The sequence below is a fragment of the Thamnophis elegans genome, chromosome 5, assembly GCF_009769535.1.
Source record: "Thamnophis elegans isolate rThaEle1 chromosome 5, rThaEle1.pri, whole genome shotgun sequence".
NCBI classification, from domain to species: Eukaryota; Metazoa; Chordata; class Lepidosauria; order Squamata; family Colubridae; genus Thamnophis; species Thamnophis elegans.
In genome coordinates, this window is record NC_045545.1 from 48,875,102 (window position 1) to 48,888,641 (window position 13,540).

The window sequence follows — 13,540 nt, forward strand, 5'->3', positions numbered from 1 at the left end:
GCCTTATGTGGGAGTAAAACAGAATAAAAGTTAAGTAAGCCTAGGTAGGCCTTTAGCACCGCTTTACTGGTTGGAACTGGGGTGGCCATGATGGCTTCTACCTTTGACAGTGTGGGGTGAATACACTGACCGTCAATTAAATACCCCAAGAATTCCACTGCTGGAACTCCCAACTGACATTTGGTTGTCTTAAGCTTGAGGCCAGCCTCAGGACATCATCAAAATTCTGAACTACGCCAGGAAGCGCATGGAGCAACTGCTCCATGAGGCTTTGGAATAGCCCCGGAGCCACGCTGACTCCAAATTGGAGTGCCGACATTTAAACGCACCCCGGTGTGTCACTATAGTTTGCGCAGCTGCAGTGGTCTCATCCACTGGCAGCTACTGGTATGTTTTAGTGAGATCAAGCTTAGTAAACACTTTACCCTGTCGCAATGAATGCAATACATGTTGCACCACTGGTACAGTGTAGAGGTGCGCTTGCAAAGCTTTGTTCAGGGTCGATTTATAATCCCCACAGATCCTGACAGATCTGTCAGCCTTGATCGGAACTACAATAGGCGTCTCCCAAGGGGCATGGTCCACGGGCTCTAAAAACCCCTGTGCCACTAACTTATCTAATTCAGCATCTACCTTCTCCCTAAGGGCTAACGGAACTCTCCTAACCTTAAGGCAAATAGGCACTATTTGAGGATCAATCTTGAGAGATATTGGGTTACCTCTGTATTTACCTAGTGAGTTCTTGAATACATTGGAGAACTCTTGGGTTAGAGTTAGGAACTCGCTATCAGGGCTGACAGAATTAATTCCTGCATGGATAACCCCAATGCCTTAAACCAATCCAGCCACAGAAGGGAAGCTAGCGGTTTAGTTACAACTATCAGAGCGAGATGGCCCTCGAACTGGCCAAACTGCACTTTAAAATGTCCACCACCCATAATTGGGATGGTATTCCCTTGGTAGTCTTTCAGACGGCATGGGCAAGTGGACAGTTGGCTTTGGCTCATGGAAGGTATTATAACGTGTGGGTTGTTGTTGTGAGGGAATTGACACGCAGGAGCCATGTGCAAGACAGATCTTTATTATAACACAGGTGACAAGCGATTCAAACGTTCCCTGCAACTGTCAGGGTATTTATACTAGCACTCAGACCAACTGTCAAAATGACCAACCAATCAGGTCGCAGCTGGTATTTGCATATTGAATATGCAACAGAAGGTATCAGCCTTTGAAGAATGGCCCAGGAAATGATGGACTTTGCAGATCCCATGTTCAGTTCCATCTTGCAGGGTTGACGCTCTATAGTAACATTGAGGTGAATTTTTTTCTCATGCTGTTTGATGGATGTGGAGCTGACATCCCATTCTTGAACTTCTCTATCTTTATCGCTGATAGAAAAACATTGGTTTCAAGCCTTGTAATTGTTTTCTTGGTAGCGGTTGCTGAATTTGTCTTCCTCTGGCTGGGTCGAGGGCAACAGAGCCCGGCACACATTGGCCAGATGCTCTTTTTTCCTGCAACGCCAGCACACAGCAGTTTTGAATTTACAAGTTCAATTTACAAGAATTTACAAATCACCTTTGATGATTTCCACCACAACTCAGGCAACCCTTCCACATAGTCTTTGGAAAATTTCCCTTTGTATCGGCATTTCTGAGGTGGCTAACATCTTCATCTCCCTCAGATTCCAGATCTTCCTCCCCATCTTGCTGGTGGACTTAGGAAGTTTTTGGAAGCAGAGCATCGTTCAGTTGGTAGTTTTGGATAACTGTGGTGGACCGGTCCGCCATTTCCTCAGCGGCAGCTTTGTCCACAGCAATTTTAAGAGTGAGTTCAGATCTGGATAAGAGTCTGTGCTGGAGTTGGCCGTCACAGACTCCACAAATGAATTGTTCTAGTAGTGAATCATCCAAATCCGCAAACTCACAGTGACTAGCAGATGCCCTCAGAGAGGCGATATATTGATTAATTGATTCATTTTCTCTCTGGATGCATTGGTGAAACACATATCTGCAAGCAAAACGGGAAGGCGCAAGGGCATAATGGCCCTTAAGCTTGGCCAAAAGAATGTCCCATTGAATAGCATGGACAGGGGTTGGGGCTGCCAACCCACGAGCCATGTCAAACATTTCTCTTCCACATGAACTGAGGAAGAACCCCTTTTCCTGTCAGCTTGGAGTTCTGCAAAATCATTAGCTTGCAGATAGCATTCAAAATGTTCGAGAAGTGCTTCCCAAGGTTCTCTCTCAGGGCAGAATTCAGCAAAAGAGTTAATCGCAGCCATCACAGTCACTGTACTGAGGTGGAACTGTTAATAGCGATATCCCACCCTCGTTGCCAATGATAAATCTCGAACCTGAGACAATAAAGGAGACGTGATGGCTGAACAACTAACTGTTTTATTAATTATGCAACACAACAATAACCAGATAAAAGACACCTCAGGAGCTGTCTGACAGCTTTTTATACCGTAGCTGTCAGATGGTAGCCAATCATATGGTGACATTTTTCTGCCTGCCAGCAGGCACACCACAACCAATAGAAAGGACTTCCATGGTTCTTGACAGGCGCCGGTCGTAAGTCCGAGGACATAACAATACTATTAGCAAATTAGTGGTCAGAAATAAAGACACAGAATTATGCCCCGCCCCCAAATGAAGTCAGTGGGAGCTGTTTTTTCCTGCATGGATGAGCACCTAGGATTGGTTAGCAGGTATAAATGTTTTTAAATGGTTAAAAGGAATGTCAACTCTTGCTTTGAAACCCAATTTCCAAAATATCTGAGAACATCAATAGAAAATCACTTATTGGGTCAAGATGACTCTAGATGCCCAAAATGTGAGATTACTTTTCTCCATTTTAAAAGTTATTTTCATTGGTCCTCTTCAGCCCTTCAGCAGCTTTTTTATTCATTGAATAAAGTCCATGAAACAATTTGACATGTTCTAGTTCACGCTTTGCAGCTGGGGTAGAACTTTTCTGATTCAGCGTCAACATATGCTAGCACGTTATCAAAAAGGAAATGTACAAATAAATCTTGATATTGCTATATAACAATAAAAATGTTATAAGAATAACATTACACCAAGATTCTTTTTATGATCTGTACATCCAACTTTAACTGCACATCAATCTTATCAATTAACCAAAAAGGTAAGGATGCCCTTGAGTTGAATCCAAATATTTTAGCAGTATTCATGCAGTTTCTTGGTCAGCAATTGTGTTCTAATTTCAACTTCCCAGCCTATCCAATGGCCTTGGAATTTCCATATAATTCCTCCATCCATATAGAAATCTACTGTAGATTAACTACTGGGACGTACAAACAAAACCACCTTGAGAGTTGAGGGTACTTTATTATATTCTACCAAACATCATGCATATTAATGACATTATATAAATAATAAATAGTAATGCAGATTTTGAGCTCAGCAATTAGTGCACTGTGAAGCAGCTGGACTGCCAGCAAGGGTTGGGTATTGGAAATATTTTATGCCAATGATTATGGGACTTCACCACCCCTCAATCTGTTCATGAGCAAAACTGAAAATAATGGTGTTTAATGCAGATAGAAGAAACACCAAAAGCAAAGCAAAGGATTTCTACATGTTTAGGGGAATGACATGCAATTTTTAGATCACCAGCAACCCTCCACTCTAGTTATGTAATTTCCCGAACCCCTTTCCTGAGCTCATGCTGCTGAAATTTGGCAGTAAACCACATTTGGGTAAAATATTTTTTTTAAAGAAATAAATAAAAAATAGTGCATTTAGTCACTATTTGGTGATATCACATTACTGCTACATCTCGCCTGGTCCTTAGAGGTTAAACAAATTAATAATATGAAGGGCAGCCTCTAGCTGAAAAACATTTGCTTATTACTTTTTGTTTTACAACAAACAAACATAAAGCCTACTTCTTATCTTACAACATTTTCTTTTAGACAGGAGGCACACAACTTGATGCCTTCCTGTTTACTCCAGGGATTAGTTTGGGACTATAAATCTGAGCATCCCTAATGGAAAAATGTTGATAAATACTTCAGCTGTGGAAACACTACAAGTCATGCTCTGTTACTTGAACTGCAAAGACAGTCACAGCCTATTAAATAATCAGGGCAGCTTCGATGGTTTCTCCATGTTTTGTGGACCTGCAAAGAAGACCTTTCTGGTGAACTTGCAGTAAAACGATTTCACTAGCACACCTGGTGGCTATCCTGGTAGAAGTGTTTTCTGTGCACGTCCACACATTGGTAAATGACATGGCAAAACACTCAAAGCAGCCATGCTGAAACTTTGGTCAATCTAGCTGATTTGTATAACACTGGAGCAGCAAGATATGTGGGGCTGTGTTTACCCTCATTAACTCTCAGCCGTGAGAGAGTTTTGATTTCCTTTTTTGAAAATGAGATTTGACAATAACTTCGTATATATGTCTTGTGAAACCAGATGACATTTGGAGATAAATTTGTTCATATTGGAAATATATTGCCATGGAAATATATGACCAAGTGGACAATCACTTAAATATGAGTCAATAGTGTGCGGCAGCAGCTAAAAAAGCTAATACAATGCTTGGTTATATAAACAGAGGCATAGAATCAAAATCATGTGAAGTATTGGTACCACTTTATAAAACCTTAGTAAGGTCACACTTGGAATACTGCATCCAGTTTTGGCCACAACATTACAAAAAAGATGTTGAGACTTTGGAAAAAGTGTAAAGAAGAACAACTAAGATGATTAAAGGCTTGGATTCAAAAACATGTGAAGAACGGTTGCAGGATTTGAGGTTGGATAGTTTAGATAAAAGAAGGACTAGGGGAACATAATAGCAGTATCCTAGTATCTGAGAGGTTGCTATAAAGAGGAGGGAGGGTCAACTTATTTTCCAAAGCACCAGTAGGCAAGACAATAAAAATGGATGAAAACAAATCAAGGAGAGACGCAACCAGGAATTAAGAAGAAACTTCCTAACAGTGAAAACAATTAACTAGTGGAACAGCTTGTCATCAAAAGTTGATGGTGCTTCATCACTGGAGGGTTTTAAGAAGAGACTGGACAGTCACTTGTCTGAAATGCTATAGGGTCTCCAGCTTAAACAGGGGGTTGCATAAGAAGACCTCCAAGATCCCTTCCAGCTCTATTCAATTCTGAGTCTATTCTGGTTCTGGTTGAAATAAATCATTTCAGGGCTTTTTGTGCAAGACCAACATCTACATTAGAAGAAATTGCCCTCTGTGTAAATATATATATATATATATATAAATATATATATAAATATATATATATAAATGTATATGTATATGTATATGTATATGTATATGTATATGTATGTGTATGTGTATGTGTATGTGTATGTGTATGTGTATGTGTATGTATGTGTATGTATGTGTATGTATGTGTATGTATGTGTATGTATGTGTATGTATGTGTATATATATGTATATATATGTATATATATGTGTATATGTATATGTATATGTGTATATATATATATGTATGTATGTATGTATATGTATAATTATGTTGTATATAACAAAGGCAACAGTAAAAATATTGGCTTTCTGTCTGAATGGTCTCTTGTGACGAGCTGATGGACAGAGAATGGAAGCAGTTAGCTTCCTCCCATAATTGGGGCATACCAGGGGTTGTGACACTAAATATATACCTACCTCCCTGGACTCAGCTGATAAGGAGGAGGACCTGTGGCTTAATGGTTAAGACGTTTGCCTAAGATGTAATACAGCACAGGTTCAAATCCCAGTAAGGGTATGGCTAGCCGATAAGAGCTAAATAGCTTGAAATAGATCTATACTAGTCTCCCTTTATTTATTTATCAGCACAAATACAACATATATATATCTCCCAAATTATTAACACATAATATATGTGGTTGGCATACCAGGGGTTGTGACAGAAAATACACACAAAATACACACAAAATACACACACACACACACACATATATCCCTCCACCCACTTGGATTTTTGGTGCAGTTGTTAAGAAAGTGATATGTTGCATAGACATGTCATTACAAGAGCTGCAAAGCGGTTTAAGTATAGCAGTTGTAGTTCTTCTGAAAGGGAATCTTCAGGCTTTTTTGAAGGGAGAACAATTCATTTCTCTCTTGCTGCTCTTGGTAATTTGTATGAAAATGGCAAATTCCATGGCTGTGTCTCAGAGAAAAAAAAACCCTGAAACCCTGAAAAATGTGAATAGGAGAGATGCTGGGACTAGTTATGATAAATGAAAAACAGTTGAAAGGTTTTTGTGTTCTGCTCGGTTGGCCATAAGAAGTCCAATAAGATGGATGAGTAAGGCATAAAAACATATAATGCCAGAGACAGAAGGGCTCAAATACCCAGAATTTTCAAGCAATACTCAAAAGTGCTCAGACCTCAAGAATTCTTCCAATTCTCAGTTAATGTTTCTGCTCTTCAGGGAGAAAAAAACAGCATATAACAATCTTGTAATACTGGATATGACTTCAATACCCTCTTCTAGTTCACAGTGATTGGATCATTCTGTTAGCATCAGAACAGAATCTAAAGCTATCAATCTCAAAACTGCATGACTTTTCAGTTTCCTTTCTATTTGACGTTTTCTTTGAATGAAATTTGTGGGTAAGATTAAACTTTGCAACTACATTGTGGCTGTTTTTCCATGCCATGATGAATTCCCAAATTATTATCATAATTTCAAATATATTCAGATTAGGATTTGGAAAATTTTGGAAGAGCTATCTGGCCTAGGAGATCATTTGCAATCAGTTTATTAGGTTTGATCCATAGTATCACCATAGTGACACGTACTAAAAGACTAAAATTTCAACTAAGAAATTAGCCATTAATTTTTTTGGCTTATTTGGTCTAATTTACCTATGGTCTTTTTTTTAAAGGATCATTCAGTTTTTTAGTCTGCCGAAACATCAAATATATAAATTTGTTAAAATGGAAATAAAGCAATTTCATTGTTGACTTAAGCTAAATGATGATGAACGTCCTTAACCAAATATCGAGGGTGCCAAAGCTACAGTATTATTTTATCCTTCCTTAAAATACAACTATTTAAATAATGACACAAATCTGAGCAATTTGATTGTCTATTTGAGATTCAGCCCAATTTGAAGTATGCTTATAATTAAAAGAATAAGACTACGACTTTAAATTCCCTGCCATGTTAAACTTGCTTTGAAAGATGCATTCTTGACTCGTGATGATTCAAGCATGCAGTGAGTAATGACATTTCACTCTGTTTGTCACCTCTACCCTTTTGGGAGACTTTCATATGGGCTCTGAACTTCCCATGATATCATCAGTGCTTGAGAGCTGAGAAGAGAGTCATTGATTTTCTGCTTCTGTGCTGGTTTGTCAGAAACCAGATCAAAACGTATCTTTTTCTTTTATAGTCCTAGAGTCTGGCTGACCTTATGAGCCGTTCATTTTCCCATTGGTTGAAACTTCTTTTTCTCAATCTACCTCTTGGCTCTCAGTTTCAGTATTCTGTTGCTGGTGCCTGTCTATCCATCTGTCAGTCTGTATATAAGCGGTGAAACTCCCACTGTCGCCCCTCCTCTGTTAGCATACAAACATGTTTAGAGATATGGGAAGAGAATTCTGAGAGTAGCTGAAAAAAAACCATCTGGTTAAGAGATTTGGAAAAAAATATTTTTAAAGGAAAGCTATATTTCTAAAACCTTTTTAACATTTATGGTGGGGTTTTTTTTCCCCCATTTTATGCGTAAGCTAGGGCAGGGGTATCAAACTCAAGGTCTGGAGGCCAGATCCGGCCCACAAGGTGCTTAGATATGGCCCAGAGGGCCGCCCTGGAAACAGTGACGGACCGCCCCACGATGCTTCTACCAGTGAAAATGGACTCCTGAGCTCTGTTTGGGGCTGCGATGGCCTCCTGCAACCCTCTTCCAGTGAAAACAGAGTTTGAGAGGGCCGCATCCCCCCGAGCTCTGTTTTTGCTGGCAGAGGGTTGCAGGAGGCCATCGCAGCCAAAAATGGAGCTCGGGAGCCCATTTTTTCTGGCAGAGCACTGAGGCCACCACAGGCTCCCCCGACATGAATAACATCAAGCTGGCCACTTTCACCCCAGCCACACCCATCCCGGCTCCCCGAGGTCAAACACAACCCTGATGTGGCCCTCAACGAATTTGATACCCCTGAGCTAGGGTATTAGCTTACTTTTATATGTGTCTTGTTGCTGTCCCTCAAAACTTTAACTCAAATATTTTGTCAGTACTGAAGATTTCTATCTTAGTTTAGTGACATTGCTCTTATATACTGCATTGGTTCATAATAAAATAATCCCCATCCATGAATAAATGAACCAGCCTGAAATGTATTACTGGCACATAGGTGAATGGTGTTATGTCCTCGACCTGCGACTGGTCTTAAGTCCCTGACTTACAACCGGCCACAAGTCCTCGACATACGACTGACAGCCGGCAACTGCTGAGCCGCACCTGATTCGCTAAAATGCAGCTGGCTGAGCGCGGGCTGTTATTGGTTGCCCTGCTTGGCAGCTGTAGTATAAATAGCTGTCAGGCAGGGCAAGGTTCTCAGATGTACATAGTTATTGTTGACTCTTGTTCTGTTAATAAAAGCAGTTCTAATTTACTTCAGCCGCTCCACGCCTCAGTAGTCTTTAAATGGGCTTAGCAGTGTTCTCCCTGTCTAGTTCTACCCACCCAAAGACATGGTTAAGCACTGGTTTAGACTGAAGTGTTTAGTGGGAAAAAAGTCTGTGCATTTATAGAAATTCCATCATCCTTCCAAAGAAATCCATCTGCTTTGGCCTCACTTTTCAGATTTGGCGATGTAACATGGATGTTTTCAGTGCATCATTTCTACTATGTAGAAAGATCAATCTCCTAAACTGATCTTCTTGAGATAATTTCAGACTTCATGGAGAACCCTCTGTAGTGTGTCTTAGAAAAACACAACATGTATGATAAACCTCTTCTTCTTGCATTATCATGATCACCACGAGGCTGTTTCAGTTTGTTACTGGCCCAATACATTTGATAGTTCATACTTTGGACCTGATATTTTTGCTGAGAGGAAAGGAGGGGCTCTGAGTTTGATGGATTGGCAGTGACTTATCCTTATTAAAACTGTCTGTCTTCAAAGAGATATGAAATCCTAAAAGTACAGGGGGATTTCACAGATGACAGCTCCTGAGCCCTGTCACAGTGAAAAGAATTTGCTAAATACTTTGAGGCAATTTTTTTGCATCCACTTGAAACTTTATGTCATACTCATAGCTCTTCTTGGGAAAATATGCGGTGCACTTCTAGTCATATTTCAGTTTCACTGTCCCCATTGCTCCATTTAATATGGCTAAATCTACATAGACAACCCCATGTAATTCAATATTTGTCCTTCATAATTATTAAGATCAAGCGGAAAAGGCTTGATATGGTAGGTTCATAGAATAATAAATGCCTTCAGGTTGCTCCTTCCATCTTTTAAAGAGAACATAGTTAAATTTTACCTCCTAATTATCACATTCTTGGATTCAGAAGTATACCACTACAAATATTCTCCTCCATCGGTATTGTAATAGATGTATAGCCATAAAGTGATGCACAGCTCTAAGAACTGGAGTTTTTGTTTGTATAGCATATTCCAAATAAAAGGCAAATCTTGTTCTTGTTGTGATACAAAAGCATAATTATGGCAGTCTTCTGATTATGTGTTCACACCCACCCAATTATTTTGGCATCTTAGGTTTGTTATGGCTCCCATTGGAACGGTTGTATCCTATTGTCCTTCATAAATCTGTGATTCTCTACTGAATTTTAGCCACTACTATTTTGAATTAGGAATGTGTTACTTTGATTTTTTCTTTTATAGATTTCATGGATCTAAGATGCTCCGAAAGCCTTAAAATAGTGGAAAGACTATAAATCAATAAAATAAATTACACTGATCTATATTAAAATAAAATCAAGCTAGATAGTATGTAACTCATAAGAAAATTTATATTCTTAAGAGGCCTGATAACGTAGTAGTATCTTGTCATAAACCAATACTCATAAAATATATGACTATTGGTTTTTCCAACTTATGTCTATCTGCAGCACAAACATATCTTATTTTTTCTGCCATGTCCTCATCATGATGTCTTCATTTCATCCTCAACCCCTATTTGAGGCAACTTAAAAACATCCTTAGCTGTTTCAGTGTTGACAGATTTTTTTTAAAGCAAGCAAGACACCATGGTGCGCCTTTCCATTGCTTTAGTTAGATGATGCACTAATTTTGCAGTAGGTAAGTGCAAAGGATCAGCCCAGCACCTATTCTGTTCTAAACATTCTCTTCTCCTCTAGCCCATGAGCATTGTCTTACAAGCCTGTTCTGCTTAGGATGTCAAAAGAGTCCAGATTGCATTCCAGCAGGTCAAAAAGTTATCCCCAACTTGGAGGTTTAAATCACCTTGAATAACAGTTAAGCTGCAGTAAGTATAGAGATCTAGTGGATTTATTTATTGTCAAAATCTGCTAAATTCCTGAGTCCCAGATTCAGGCCACATTAAGGAAAATATATTGTGAATGTTTTCTCACTATTTGGTATTATTTGGTAGAAGGAGATGGAAACAAGAAAAGATACTGCACTTATGCTCAATCATCATTCTGAATATTCTGAACAGAACTGTCTTGAACAGAGTGAAATCACATACTGCAACCACATTGCATTTGCTATATTCTAACCATTTAACATTCTTTCCAACTTTCCTTTTTTTTCTAAGAAACATTCTGGAATTTATGTCAAGGAATGTTATTATAGTTCATTTCTGTATAACAATTCCTCTTTTTTGTTCAACTGCTTTAATAATAAAGCAATTTATGAATGGATGAGTGTCTTGATTCTGAAGGTATGATCAGTTTGTCTACATTTTGCATTATGACAAGAAAAATATACAACCAATAGCTGCAAAAAATAGGAGAGTTGGCATGGATTGTCCAATAACAATTTTGTATTCTTAGCCTTCTAAGCATCAGTTACTAAGTACCTACCTCAAGTCTCTAACAATTACTTTACCACAAGATCAAAAACTCATGAAATCATGATCATCACCAAACATAATTTCTAATAAACTGGGCGCTTATTGGCAATTCATTGATATTGTCATAGACTGTGACATGCAGGGAAGTAACCATGACCTGAAGATGTTAAAAGTGGAGCTGACAACTGCATAGATGGAAAAGCTGATGAACAGAGTGTCTCTTTGTAATTCCTCTCCAAACAAGGAGAGGACTTGAGATTGCCTACAAGTACTCCAGATAGTTGTTTCTTATTAAGAGACTACAGGTCAGTAGTTTCCAGCCTGTTTGGGTGTTATGGAGATGAAAGAAAGCAATTTTTGCTCAAACAAATGTTGGCATCAACATGGGTTTGAATACTTCCTTTTCTAATCATTTTTAAAATTGTTTATTAGCTATTAATTATTAAGAACATTCAGATTGACAGGCTTAACAGCACTGGATGAGATTAAATTCTTGGAACAAGAAGTTTAAATATAATTTTAAGCACTTAGAATATTTTTTTTAATAAGCACCAAAAGGGTATTAGAATATTGGAAAGTTACAAATGGACTAAAGATCCAAATGGATTTGAAACAAGAGTTTGAAATAATTAATTATAAGAATCCTTACAATTAATAAGAAATGTTTTTGTTCTGAATTATTTTAAAAATTGAATGGGAGGTGGAAGGTTGGACTCTACAATAAACTAGAAGAAAATAAAGATTATAATTAAATGAGAAAAACACTTAACTTTTACTTACTAATACAGAATGAAGCAAAATCTCCCCAACTGGGGCCGGGGGGAAATCACATTGGAGATGGTTGATGAATTAAGAGGCAATTCCACCTCCCTGCCCTCATGCATACTGTTCCTTCCTTCACCACCTTTTAACCATAATTTCATTGTTAATCGTAACTCCATCTTTATCATTCTAGGAATATTTATTGTGGTTTTAATGCTTCTAATGTTGTAAGCCATCCAAAGTTACTTCAAAAGAAGATGGTTAGAAAATAAATAAATAAATAAATAAATAAATAAATAAATAAATAAATAAATAAATAAATAAAATTCTTCAACATTGGATGATACTTCTGAAGAATGGACCTATACATTAATTTAAAAACTGCCTGCCCTTATATGGATTGTTTTTAAAAGCTGTTATGGAAGAGGAACAACTATTAATGGAAAAGATTGAGACTGATCTGAAAGTGTATTTAAAAAGAATAGTCTAAGAAAATGATTATGGAAAAATGTTACACTGGATATGCACATTAAATTGACTGATGTTTTAATAATTAAAAGGGACATATAAACAACAAACCAAATCAGTAATCTGAAAACTTTATTCTACTGTATTTACAAAAGAGATAAATTTTGGATACGTTTGTGAGAAGAGACAAAGAAAAATAAATCAAAGAAAAAGTAAAGTAAAAGTAAGGAATATAAAGTTGGTTTATTTGATCCAGATTAAAATAGATAGATGCTATTTCTTGTAATACTTAGTTGACTTTTGCTGACCAGGACTGAACAAGGCTCTAAGGATCCATTTGTAGATACAATATGAGATATGAGAAAAAGACAGCTTTTGCAGTATTTTATTAAAGGTATTAAATTACTAAAATTATTTATACTTGCTGTGATGAAGGAGAAAGATATTTCTTTATATATTTGTTTAGCTTTTCTTCACTGCAGTCTAAAGTTTTCTTTCTTTCCCTCCATTTTTTCTGCATTTTTTTAATTCTTTAATTTTTTATTTTGTTTTTTGTGTTTTTAATTGTAACGTTTAGTAAAATTATTATAAAAGGATAGTGTAGACACACTTTCACAAATTGCTTTTGAACATTATGCAGATATTTTTACTATGTAAAATGCTTTGGGGAAACTTCACAGTCAATTAATGTTCCTAGGTCTCTACTTGCTACAGACAAGAGATGAAAGTCTTATTTGCACAGAAGTTTAAAAAAAAACACAAATTGAACTGTTGACAGGTGAAGATTTGTGCTTTTTACTTTTCTGCAGAGGATTTTTTTTAAAGACAATTGTTTATCTTGCCTTTATTATTTTTATAAATATGTAAAGGCAGCTTAAACATATCTACTACTATCTCCATGTCTTATTTTCCCACAACAACAACCTTGTGAAGTAAGTTGGACTGAGAGAGAGTGATGGGCCCAAAGCCACATAGTTGGTTTTTGTATTTAAGGCACGACTAGAACTCATAATTTTCTGGTTTGTAGCCTGGTGTCCTAACCACAAGTACAAACTGGCTCTCAATTGTTCATTCTCACATTCCTACATAGCACTGAAGGACAGAGCTGTTTGTTACAAGGGCTTATATTGATTATCTTTTTCCCCCTTATGAAAGCAAATATACATGTCACAGGATAATGTTGCAGGATCCAGTCTGGGTCAGTGACCAGGACCAGTTTTAGCGTTCCAAGCTCATGCTGGAGCCCATTCTCAAGGAACTTCTCTCTCACCAAAATGTGAAAGACACA

At 37.6% G+C, this 13,540-nt stretch overlaps 1 protein-coding gene across 1 annotated transcript in view; it reads right to left on the reverse strand.

The window, feature by feature from the left end:
• Nucleotides 1-381: 381 nt before the first annotated feature.
• The window catches only part of GRM4 (glutamate metabotropic receptor 4), a 470,882-nt gene continuing 457,723 nt past the window's right edge, over nucleotides 382-13,540 (reverse strand). Inside the window, 1 exon segment of the mRNA XM_032218566.1 lies at nucleotides 382-809. Within this exon segment, the coding sequence (XP_032074457.1) occupies nucleotides 382-809 (428 nt within the window).